Consider the following 13,439-nt stretch of genomic DNA (forward strand, 5'->3'; position numbering starts at 1 on the left):
GATGTTTCTTGCACAACTTCCATATCTTCTGTATCTTCTAGATTATCATGTGTGAGCCGTTTTGTTAAGCTTACAATTTTTTTAATGATTGTAAATTTGAATATGCGTTTAAATACTTCTCCAACATCTTGTGACCCCTTTTGTAGATAGTGATGTATTTGTGATAATTCAGTTCGTCGCAGTAAAATTCGAGATTCTAATGCTTCCAATAATTCTAATGCAATTGCAGATTTTTTCTGGGAAAGAGTATCTAACATAAATGTTAAAGAAGCGTCAGCCGTCAAAAGATTTGCATCTTTTCGGCATAATGCATCTACTGTTAATTTTCTCGATGGTGCCATACTCGGCTCGGTATGTGTAATAAATGTGCCTGATATAGATTTTAATACAATGAAATTGTTTGTTTATCTTCAAAAAAAATTTCTTNCTTTTCCATTTTTACGAAAACCACAGAGGCGTCTTGTTCAGCGTGCTGTCAAACCTACACTAGCAAGGAGATCGGGCTGAAACTATAGCTACAAGCTATCCAAGGATGGTACTATAGAATGTCACCTCAACTAATGTAATACCAAAATACCGGTTTTTAATAACGGACAAAAATCGTCCGGGATTCCGGTATTCGGGATCCCGGAATCCCGGTATTGTAAGCCCTAATTTTTGATCATGGTCCTTCAGGCATGAAGGTCTAGTCAGAGACATATGAAAGGCAGAAACGGGAGTTAGGAGGGTAGAGGTAGACCTACATTAGATTGCTGTTCGCAAATAATTAAGGATGAGGGTTGTTCTATATTTAGAGTGAAGGAAGCAGTTCCAACCGATGACGACCATTAGACCCGAATCAAGACACCATCAATTCACCAAATGACTGCAAAAGCCTTTACAAGCCTCTATTCATTGGCTTTTNTCTCAGGCATGAAGGTCTAGTCAGAGACATATTAGAGGCAGAAACAGGAGTTAGGAGGGGTAGAGGTAGACCTAGATTAGATTACTGTTCGCAGATACTGGTATTTTTACATAAATACCGGTTTTTAATAACGAACAAAAATCGTCCGGGATTCCGGTATTCAGGATCCCAGAATCCCGGTATTGTAAGCCCTAATTTTTGATCACGGTTCTTCAGGCATGAAGGTCTAGTCAGAAACATATGAGAGGCAGAAACGGGAGTTAGGAGGGTAGAGGTAGACCTAGATTAGGTTGCTGTTCGCAAATAATTAAGGATGAGGGTTGTTCTATATTTAGAGTGAAGGAAGCAGTTCCAACCGATGACGACCATTAGACCCGAATCAAGACACCATCAATTCACCAAATGACTGCAAAAGCCTTTACAAGCCTCTATTCATTGGCTTTTTATTTATTGAATTGTTTATATATATATGTAAGAAATTGATTCTTGGCTAGGCACTTGGTGAAACATATTTAACAAGATATAAGAAATAAAACACTTGGTACACTTTTGTTTTACAGTTTATTTAGAACACTCTAACAATTGTTTCGGATGTTAAATTATTATCGAAGAAAATGAGTGAAAATGTATTCTCTTTGATAATGGTTTAACAGCCGAAAGTGATGTTTGAGACAGAGATCTCTCTTCCTTCAACACACCTACCATAATTGAACTGAACGTTGTGCTTTTTAAATAGTTTAGGATGAATCCTTCTTGTTGACTTATATTAGTAAGTTTCTTAGTATATCATCTTAACTTTTTTTAGCAACATTAATATTGGAATATCTGTAAAAGATATGAGAATGTATCGTTTATCATATCCATGCAGCTTGAACAAAAAACGTCACACGAACTTTATCAACAGAAGTACTTTGAAGATAACTTTATAAGATGAGTTTCAATTAAACTCTGTACATTATCTATGTTAAAAGCAGAAATGAAGGAAGTTGTGCTAATCTTCATCACATTATCCTTAGTTACGGTAACATAGTGCTATAAATTTTGAAGTCTAAATTAATTCTGACTTTATTCTTTGTCTTCTTGACAGGCTCACGTAACTAGGGATTGGTCTAAAATTTTACCTTCACGCGAAACAGTTCACAGAGGATACAATCAGCTTGAATCTTCTGAAGATACAAGGATCGTGGGAGGAAGTGAAGCTGTACCAAACTCCATACCTTACCAAGTAAGCATTTAAATATTTGGAACACTTGACGTTTGAACAAACATTTTGGGTGTATATAACATTATAAAATTATTTTCGTCTTTCGGTGGACGATATTTTTCTTTACATTACACAAAGTTGAATGTCGGATGTCAGATAAACTGTTACCGAGTTTGATAAACGTACAAGACGTATAGTTGTCACACTTTTGAACTAATGGCGGTATCTGAGTGGTAGCAATATTTGACTGGCACACGCTCCATGCCGAAGATTTGTTCAGATCACGAGGTTACGGTATAAAGGAACTGCTGTACAGGCCTGACGCTGGAAGCTGGCGGAATTTTTAAAATGGCGTGGATGCGCGGTGGCAAAAGTAGGCAATTTTAGGTATAACGTATAACGTCTTTCTTCAGTATTCCTATCAAGGGCGTAGATTAAATATTTAAAAATAGGGATCAGTGAGCAAGTAATAGACATACAAACAGAATATGAAGATTGGAAAAACTTTGGCGGTTGTTGTAGAACAAACAGAATAGCTCAAAACCCCAACGCCAAAACACGACACTGTAGTTGTCCGAAGCACTTTTCGGTAACAAAGTTACCTTCTTCAGGGACTGAAGAAACTAAACCTAAATGAGAACTAATCCTAATTTATACTGATAGTTGTTAAGGTTCAGTGAACATGACCCGAAGCCAACAAGGTAGATGTTCAATGGACCTTAACATCATCATCATAAACGTAATTAAACTAAACTAAATAGCGGAGATCCAGGGATGGGACCGTTGTCATTGTTAAGAACAATTTGTTTATTTTTATAAATGTATAAACTTTCAAAACTGTTTAGTAAACGATTATTCCTAACTTCTTTAACTAACTTAAGGTTATTAATATTAATATTATGTCCATCAGTAAGAATATGTTGGGCAACACTAGATTTTTCTTCTCTACCAAACCTAGCATGAGCTAGATGTTCTTTAAATCTGGTTTTGATTGAACGTCTAGTTTGTCCAATATATTTTTTACTACAGTCATTACAACTAATTTCATATATCCCCGACTTTTCTAAGAATGGAATTTTATCCTTAGGGTTACCAAGGAGAGTTTGAATGGAGTTGCCATTTGAACTGTAAGCAATCCGTAAACCAAGTTTTCGAAAAATACCCTCGAGTCCGCGAGTAAATCTTGGCTCGTATGGCATAGTAATAAACTTGGTTTTATTAGCATCTGTTTGAAAAGTCGTAGATCTTGAAATAAAATTCCTAAATTTTATCTTATTAATTAATTTATCAATAATGTTACAATTGTAACCATTGTCTTTTGCAATTTTCTTAATTGTACAGAGTTCCTTATTATATCTATTTTTACTAAGAGGGAAGCTAAGTAATCTGTGTACAAGGAAGTTAAAACTAGCCATTTTATGTTGAACACAATGATTAGAGTCGTTGGGTATATATCTAGAGGTATTAGTGGGTTTTCTGTAGATGTCGAATTCTAAAGAATTCCCATTTCTTATAACCAACGTATCTAAAAATGGTAATTTGCCATCTTTTTCCATTTCTACTGTAAATTTAACCGAAGGGAAACGTGAATTTAAAACATCAAGAAAGTCTTGAAGACTTCTGGAACTTAAATCGAAGATAGCAAAAATGTCGTCCACGTATCTAAGCCATATTCGAGGAAAAAACTCAAGGTGGCTAAGGTCACTTTCAAAACGACTCATAAAAAGGTCGGCTATAAAGGGTGATAAAGAATTCCCCATAGCTGTTCCTTCTTTCTGTTCGTAGAAGCAACCATTTATCTGAAAATAATTTTGCCGCATGCACATTGAAGCCAGAGTTATGTACTCAGCTACAATGTCGGCGGAGAAACCATTTTCTTTAAGTAAATCCTCTAAATACGTCAAAGTAAGCGGAACAGGTACACTTGGAAAAAGGGAGCAAACATCAAATGAAACCATAACCTCACTGTCTTTTAGTTTTACGTCTTTGACTTTGTTTATGAATTCAATAGAATTTTTAACTGAAAAACTAGGTGGTTTAATAGGGAGGTTGTTGAATTCATTTGTCAACCACTTGGCTAATTTATAAGTTGGTGCACCAATTGCAGAGACAATTGGTCGCATCGACTTACCTGGTTTATGTATCTTGGGCAAACAGTACAAACGGGGAACTGTTGGACATGATACAAGTAAATTTCGTTTTAATGTAGGAGTAATAATGTTGTGACATTGTTTTACGGTTTTAGTAAACCCAGCAACCATACTAGGTAAAGGATTTTTATTTAATTTTGAATAAGGTCCGTTGTTAATAAGGTCATCAACCCGATCGTAATAGTCTTTTTTATCCAAAATCACAACTTTATTACCTTTGTCAGCTTTTACGTAAAAACAATCCTTATCTCTCAATTTTTTGATAACTTTCATATTAGCATTTTTAATATGGGAACTCTGAGATTTTAAGCTGGTTTTCAATTTTAGTTTGCAAGCCTCTCTGATATAGCCTTTGGAATTGTCATCAAGATGTTGAATTGAACTTTCAACATGTCCTATAACATTTTCTAAGGCTGTAGCAGGAGAAGGCAAGGCAAACTTTAATCCTTTATTGAGTAAACTAATTTCGGCATTATCAAAAACTTGAGATGACAGATTCTCTACAATGTGTTCGACCTTCTTAGGAAGTGGTTTGGAGAATATACCTAACTTACGTAACTTCTTTTTATGAATGTTCACCTTTTTATGAAATTTACAATCTATAGATAAAAACATCTTCCTTTGAAAATCGCTCCATTTTTTGAATTCTTTTTCACTTAAATTATAAGTTAAAGATTTAAATAAATTATACGCCTCTATTTCAAGTAGACTACGTTTTGAGTACAAGAAATCCAATTCTAAATCTAGCCACTTACGCTTAGCAAAAGTGGTTATTTTTTCAATAACTTTACAGTTCTTTGAAACTTTAATATTCATAAACTCTGGGAAAAGAGAGTTACGTTTACAGGTTTTTAAGAATTGGATATCTGCACCAATTAATCTAATCTTACAACTAAGTTTGTGATACCTGTTTAAATCCGATGACCGGGAAGCCATGACGAAATATGAAGATTGGAAAAACTTTGGCGGTTGTTGTAGAACAAACAGAATAGCTCAAAACCCCAACGCCAAAACACGACACTGTAGTTGTCCGAAGCACTTTTCGGTAACAAAGTTACCTTCTTCAGGGACTGAAGTAAACTAAACCTAAATGAGAACTAATCCTAATTTATACTGATAGTTGTTAAGGTTCAGTGAACATGACCCGAAGCCAACAAGGTAGATGTTCAATGGACCTTAACATCATCATCATAAACGTAATTAAACTAAACTAAATAGCGGAGATCCAGGGATGGGACCGTTGTCATTGTTAAGAACAATTTGTTTATTTTTATAAATGTATAAACTTTCAAAACTGTTTAGTAAACGATTATTCCTAACTTCTTTAACTAACTTAAGGTTATTAATATTAATATTATGTCCATCAGTAAGAATATGTTGGGCAACACTACATTTTTCTTCTCTACCAAACCTAGCATGAGCTAGATGTTCTTTAAATCTGGTTTTGATTGAACGATTGAACGATTGAACGAAAAGTGCTTCGGACAACTACAGTGTCGTGTTTTGGCGTTGGGGTTTTGAGCTATTCTGTTTGTTCTAATACAAACAGAAGAACTAATTGTTGATGTTAGTGAATGTGAAAACTAACTATAAAACAAAAGCAATAGGTTTACTTTTTCTTTTTGGTAAGTTATGTTTCTACATTATTTTCTAGTACGCTACTGTCCTATTTGTATTAATACTATAATATACGCCTACTGAAAGCTTATTTGTGTATCGGTTCCAAGTGACTTACCCAAATAGATCATAAATGGGCAAGTACCTGCGCGACCGCTAGACAGCTTCCTTCGTCAGACCTGTACCAATGATGTGTTTAGAAATGCAATGCCGCGTGCGACGGGTATAAGTTACACGCTGCACCCAACGGTCGGGTTCATTTCCGCATATCGGGTATTTCAATAAACAGGCGAAATAATCCAATTACTGTGATGCAACTCTGTACTACATGATGAATCTCAGACACTATGCCACCAATGTCATTAAATGGTTCTTCCGAAAATCGGACATATACTTATATGAATGCGTAGCTTATTTATAACAAATTAAAAGATTAATAGAGAACTTATTTTTGAAGTGAAACTTCTTTACGCACGGTAGAGTAAGTTCGTTTCATGCGAGTTGCTATGTAACGAAATCATGCAACGCATTTCCTCCGCTGTCTGTCCCTATGTATGCTTAGATCTTTAAAACTACGCAACGGATTTTGATGCGGTTTTTTTTAATAGATAGAGTAATTCAAGAGGAAGGTTTTTATGTATAATACATGCATAATATAGTAGAGAAACACTGATAATTTTAGAGGTTTGTAATGTGATGTCGTAAATAAACACATTTTTTTTGCGCTTACATTGTAAACGCTGGCTGAACACTACGAGATAGATCAAAATAATATACTACAATATTGTATACCTTAAAAAGTCAGCGATGGTATATGTCTATCTTTTAGGGATAACCAACCCACAATAACCATTTTTTATCCTTTACTTTTTACGAGAATTAATGGTTTATTTACGAAGCGATTTTAAGCAATACAATATTAATCCTTAACCAATTAAGTACTTTTAATATAGATCAATATGGTCCTCTACAGCATGATTTAAATGAATATTTTCGAAGATATTACAGACTTAAAATGCAGGGACATACCGGTTGCGGCGGTACTGGCCCGTTTGTATTGTCTAATGACAAAATAGCTGTGATTGTTGTATATAAAGACATTCTATAGTATATTTACTATCAGCATTGCACCCGTGCGAAGCAAAGTGTACAAATAATACCATTAAACCAATTCCTTAACCCTATATCCCGCCATGTTTGTGTGTTTGAAGAAGTTTCACTTCAGCAGCGTGTCGTGTAATTACACGTTGTATTTCTTTTTATTTTTACTAAAAAATTTTTATAAANAATAAGAAAATAAGTAATCTTTTTTTACTCATCCTTAAGAAACTAATTGTCGAATTAGTAAGTAAGCGCGTTGAATTGAAATACTGGATTCAAGAGAAATATACCCTGGCTAGAACGCACGCGGCGCCGAGGCCTCAGCTCGCCTGCATGCTATTGCTTTTTTCTTTGATTAATTTCTTTTTTAATTTCAAATGTATTTACCAAATAATGCCTTTGTTTGATCACATATTACGATTATAAATTTTGCGGTAGGGGAAGTCAACGCTCACGAAGTATACAATTTCGCCGCGCCTGCTGAAAATACTGTTTTTATTATTATAGGCTGCCTTGAGACTATTTTATGATGATGGATCAACGAATTTCTGTGGAGGATCTCTTATCACCAAGAGATACGTGCTAACAGCTGCACATTGTTTGGTAGATAAGTAAGGCAATTTGCTCTTAAATTTATCGTCACAATTTATTACATTTTACTTTTTTTTTATCAGTCTTGTGTCGCTAGAAGTAATTCTGGGTGCACATAAGTTTCGTGAAAATGAAGCTACTCAGCAAAGCATTCCAACATCTACGTTTAAAGTACATGAACGATTTAATAACCAAACCCTAGAGAATGATGTAGGCGTCGTCTATCTTGAAACACCAGCAGAAATAAACCGTAACTACCTCTATTGATAACTTACTTTATCTTAAATATTAATTGCATAAAAAAAAGCCACACTTATAACAAACTAAAAGTTTAAACAATGGGCGGGCGTCGACTTTATTCAGACTTGTAGCTTTATAATGCCTGTTTGTTTCATAGGTAGTATGGGAGAAGTTAACGAATTTGAGTTGAAGCCATCGTAAAGGAGTTGCTTCAATAATTTAATTTTTTGAATATTTTTTGCTCTTTATAAACGTATCTACCTATAACTTGAATGGTTTATGTTGACTTGTTTACCAAACATAAATTAATCTTTACAGGCTATGTTCAAGTGATTGCACTTCCCAGTAGGGCTGACGTTTCGAATAGTTTCGCGGGATCTGCGGCAATAGCAAGTGGTTGGGGATATACTTCTACTTCTGCTTCCGATGTCACTGAAGCATTGCGATATATAAATGTTACCATTCTCACAAAAGCTGCGTGTAGTGTAACGTACAAGGACGTTAGAGATTCAGTCATTTGTTCTTCAGGAGCAGGCAAAAAAGGGCTTTGTGCTGGAGATTCAGGCGGTCCTCTTGCGGCTAACAAAAAATTGGTAAATATGTAATATTAATTTAGAAGTATTAAATCAAGATATATAGTATACCCGTGCTATATTCTTCCTAATCAAGATTTACTTTGAGGCCATTCAAGTATTACGTAAGTAGAATTTTAGTAATTTTTAACACTTCTTTCTGTCAGCGAAAGTCAGTAAAGTTTCTTACCACCCCCCTAACCCCCTACCCTTTGTAAACATTGGTAGGTATATATTTTTGAAAATCTGTTTAGGTTTCTTTATTGTTATTCATGAATCTAGAGATAAGGAATTTATAGACTACAAAAGAATTTAATTCCAATTTAATATTTATTTACCCTGAATTAAAGGTTTAAATAAAGAAATCAAGTATCAAGGCTTTACATAAATTTCAAAAAAAAGTAGATGTTAAATTAACGAGTGTGTATTTATCACAAAACATTGAATGTACTTATATATTCCTAGTTTTTAAATAAGTAGATACATAGTCGGCATATCTCCCGGCTAAATAGTATATTACGTACCAAGGGAAGGAAGTGGGCTATTACAGAGCACGTGTGAATTGCCTCCCAAACCGAAGGCGAGACACACAAGATATAATGAAAAATTATTGAAACTAATGTATTAGAATAAAAATTCTACAATAAATGATGGTGGTAAAAATTAAGACAAAAAAGACAAAAGAATTTTTTGGTAAATTTATTTAGATATATACCTACATTAAACTGAAAATTGAAGAATTAATTGTTTATAAGAATAAAAATAACAAGGAAAATTATTGACAAGCATAGGTTTTTAAAAATTAATTTTGTAATAAACAAGAAAATGATTTAAAAAATTAACAATCACTAACTTATAATAGTAGCAACAAAACGAAACCATCTAATTCTCGAATGATATTACCAACATGCCTTTTCTGTTTTTATTTGCCGTAAAATAATGCTTTCGATTTTTTCCTTTTTTCCAGATATGTGTATCTTTATTATTTCTCTTGGAAATTGTTCTAATGTTGATGTAATGGTCTCTGTTTGTACTGTGGTAGGTTGGTGTTTATTGTTGGTATCTGTTTGTGAGGTTCATTATTTGCCTCGGAATTATCTGCTTTGACTGAAACACATTCTTATTTTCCTCACTATTATTTCCATTCAGTAGTAAGTTTTCTTCATTTACTTCTTCATTATCATCATTTGGGTCCAAATTTCCGTGGTGTTTTTGTTGTTTCAATGATTTCTCATTCACTTTTGTCTGTTACACTGGCAACTAGTTCGTTGTATTTTGTACATGACGTCGTTTATACGTCTAACTACTTCGTGTGGACCTTCTCAATTCCGTTGTAATTTGGGGCACCTTCCTTTCTTGCGAACTGGGTGAAAAAGTCATACACGATCGCCCTCCTTGAATCCAGAGAAATTCGCTCGATGATCGTAGCGGATCTTCATTCGGTCACTTCCTAATTTTATTATTGTTCTGACGGCTTTGTGGATGGTGTTTAGCCACTACCGTAGTCGAGATATGTAATCGTCCGTGGACAACGGAGAGTCTTCAGATCGCATAAACATCAGATCAGTAGGTAGCCTTGGTTCATTCCCGTATAGTACACAAGAAGTGGCCTGTCAGGTAGTCTCGTCTATAGATGCCCTGTAGGCCAAAAAGAATAAGGGAATGTGGTGATCTCAGTCGGTCTGACGATCGTTCACAAACATCCTCGAATTGTTTGACCATCCCATTAGACCGAGGATGCAACGGAGTTGTTCTAGTTTTCCTTATTCCCATTAATTCACACACTCGTTGGAATATCTTCGGTTCAAAATTTCGGCCCTGATCTGTGTGAATTTCTATAGGAACTCCATTTTGGCTGATCCAGTTATTTATTATTGCCTCCGCTACGGTGGTGGTATCCACTTTGGGAATTACATAGGCTTCTGGCCATTTGCTGAAGTAATCCATCACAACGAGGATGTAAGGGTTGTCACTGTTAGTTCGTGGAAAGTGATAATTGATATCCATGGCTATTTTTTCGAAGGGTATCCCGACATTGTACTGACGCTTTCTAGCGTACTAACATTCACCCAGTAATACCTCTCACGCAGTTTTTCTAAGGTCTTCTTCGCCTGAGAGTGTCAACTTTCAGTACGAGCTTGCAGCCCTTCCATCACTTCTTTTGTCTTCTTCTTGGGTAACATAACCTGGAGTTATTTCTTGGTCTCGCCCGGACTCTCCCAAATTCTTTTAAGAACTCCATTATCCAGTTTCAGGGAATCCAATTGAACCCAATAACATTTCGTCGTAGTGCCTGGGGACTTACGTCCGCCCAAGTTGGCCGAGATTCTTCTCTGTCTTTCCATTTCATGATGGGTGCTAAATAGTCATCGGTTCACTGTTTCTCAATAAACATGGTGTCTTCCCAATTGTCTTGCCTCTCTATGGCGGTGTATAGGCATGGAACTTATTCTAACCCTTTTTGTCTTTCCACAGAAACAATATTTGCAATTTTGTGGGCATGGTTGTTTTGATAGGGCGTCGGCATTTCTATGGTGTTTTTCTGGCCGATGTTCAATTCTGAAATTGTACTCCTGTAAACGCTGTAACCAGTTGACCATTTGTCCTTCAAGATTTCGAAACCGCAGTAACCATTTAAGAGAATAATATATATATATATATATAAAGTGTTCTATCGTCTTTACGTCGGCCAGTCATTCTCGTCGAGTCACACAATAATTCATCTCGGGCTTTGACAGCGTCTTGCTAAAATCCCTGATTACTCTTTCTTTACCGTCCTTAAATTGGGAAAGGAGTCCTCCAATAGCTACATTGTTCGCATCCGTATCGACTACGAATGGTTTTCCAAATTCGGGATAATTCAAAATCGAAGTGTTTGACAAATTATTTTTCAGGGCTTGGAAAGCCTCTTGACAGGTGTTCGTCCAAACAAATGGCACCCCATTCTCAGTAAGTCTGTGCAAGGGGCGGGTCACATCCGCAAACCCCTTCATGAATCTTCTGAAGTTCGAACATTTTCCAAAAAACTCCTCAGTTCATGCTAATTTGTTGATTCCGGCCAGTTGCGAACCGCCACAGTCTTGTCAGGATCTGTACTAACTTCTTCAGTTGATATGACGTGACCTAGGTCACTTCAGTTCTAAATAACGCACACTTCTACGTTAAACTGCCAAAGCCTTTTTCCCGTAGTAAACTCTTTTACTTATCTTCGGGATGTACTGTCCTTATACGTCACTTAATTTAATCGTCGATAATCAACGCAAACTCTCATTGATCCATCCTTCTTACGTACCAGAACGATAGGAGAAGTCCATGGACTTTTCGATGCTTCTATTGGATAGTAATAATACATAAAAATACAATACTTACTAATAGTTTGAGTAAAAATTTTGAGGATTATGCAAAAAAAAAAAAATGCAAGGTATTTTTCAAATTTCAAAATTTAGTAATTTTTAAATGACTGTAACTAGTCTTTTTGTAAAGATAATCATACTTTGTCTTAGAGTTTAGTAAAGCTCAAAAACTCAACTTTGAGAATATGAAACGGTTTTTTGGATAAAAATTCGTAATTTATGTGAAAATTCAATTTAAAACAAAAAAGATTTTTTCCTACGTTAATTAAATGGGAAACTAAAATAAAAATAGCGACCCCTTAGATTTGAGCTATAGGGCTCATGTTTGGCGAGGATTAGAAACATTTGAGAGGGTAAGAGTTAAAATTAAAAATTTTGTTTGAAGCACCCTAATGTATAGGTATTACAATATTATCATAGATGAAACTGCTTATTGATAACAAATTTTATTGTGAATATACCTATGTTCAACTTACATAGTCAGGTATACATCATCAGGTGCTTTATCTGAAAATTATTTAATTTCTCCTGATGTTATCACTTTCGCATTTGTTGATTGAATTATTATTAATTAACATTTCCAATCCAGGAGCGTAGTGTCACCAATGTATATGAATTTTTAATATGTTGTAAATGTGGATATACTGATCACTTTGATATAGATGTTGGGCGCGGAAATGATAAAGAAGCATAATTATCGAACGTTGAAAAACAATATTTGGCGGCCTATGACATAAAATAGGCAATAATACGGCAGGCTGCTTGTTGGAGATGGAGATGAAATGTATACATTTCCCAGGATATGTGTGCATTAAAAAATATTTGAAACAACATTTTATACATTTCCAAAATAGCCTCGGAATGGTATACTCTTCCTAGGAACTGTATACAACTCCTAGATGTTATACATTTCTGGTAACATATACACGATAGGACAGTCGAACATTCTGAGATGTGAGAAAAAAATACAACGTGTAATTATATTACACAACAGCTACTGAAGTGAAAATTCTTCAAACACACAAACATACCGGGATAGTGATTAAGGAATTGGTTTAATGGTATTATTTGTACTCTATTAATATATATATATTTTACACTATACATGCCGTAGTTGCCTGTAACGAACGTTGCATATTCAAGCTCTCTCACAGCTCAAGCCCTCCCCACTACGAACTAGACTACGTGGCCTAGTAGAGGGGGACATCCGTTGCATGATTTCGTTACATAGCAACTCGTATGAAACGAACTTACCCTACCATGCGTAAACAAGTTTTACTTCAAAAATATTTTACAATTGTTAGGACAGTTAACGAAATTGTAATAGATTAATTACCTGATTAAAAATATAAATAAAATAATTATCAATGAAACTGTTTCCAACACCCCTAAAAGACTAAACTAAAGAAACCGTTACCACAAGAACACTTTACAATTAGTTAATAAAATAAGAACAAAATGTATACTTTTGGGTTTCTGAATGACACCATAGACATACAACAATGATGCTACCTTTTGTTGTATTTGTTATAGGTTGGTGTAGCTTCATTTAGAGGTTTTAATGGTTGCGAAGCTGGGGATCCATCTGGCTTTTCGAGGGTAACATCATTTCTAAACTGGATCAAAGCAAACACTGATGCTGTTATTTCTTAAACGTTCCTAAGAACTGATGTAAATACTGCAAATAAACGATTATTGCACCTAAAA

General features: G+C 35.0%; 1 protein-coding gene across 1 annotated transcript; it reads left to right on the forward strand.

Moving 5' to 3' along the window:
• The first annotated feature begins 1,837 nt into the window (after nucleotides 1-1,837).
• LOC112906383 (brachyurin-like) lies at nucleotides 1,838-13,439 on the forward strand. The gene is made up of 6 exons (XM_025980369.1): nucleotides 1,838-1,925; nucleotides 1,992-2,129; nucleotides 7,484-7,587; nucleotides 7,651-7,817; nucleotides 8,126-8,400; nucleotides 13,266-13,439. Exons 1-6 carry the CDS (start codon nucleotides 1,866-1,868, stop codon nucleotides 13,383-13,385), a joined length of 864 nt encoding a protein of 287 aa, XP_025836154.1. The 5' UTR covers nucleotides 1,838-1,865; the 3' UTR covers nucleotides 13,386-13,439.

This window comes from Agrilus planipennis, unplaced genomic scaffold, assembly GCF_000699045.2.
Source record: "Agrilus planipennis isolate EAB-ADULT unplaced genomic scaffold, Apla_2.0 scaffold168, whole genome shotgun sequence".
Lineage (NCBI taxonomy): Eukaryota > Metazoa > Arthropoda > Insecta > Coleoptera > Buprestidae > Agrilus > Agrilus planipennis.

What these genes read in the sequence shown, in the direction of transcription:
- LOC112906383 (XM_025980369.1), top strand. Translation starts at nt 1,866, where the DNA reads ATGTTAAAAGCAGAAATGAAGGAAGTTGTGCTAATCTTCATCACATTA. An exon ending in CAAACTCCATACCTTACCAA is followed by an intron (nt 2,130 to 7,483) that starts GTAAGCATTTAA and finishes TTATTATTATAG; the next exon opens with GCTGCCTTGAGACTATTTTA. An exon ending in AACACCAGCAGAAATAAACC is followed by an intron (nt 7,818 to 8,125) that starts GTAACTACCTCT and finishes TAATCTTTACAG; the next exon opens with GCTATGTTCAAGTGATTGCA.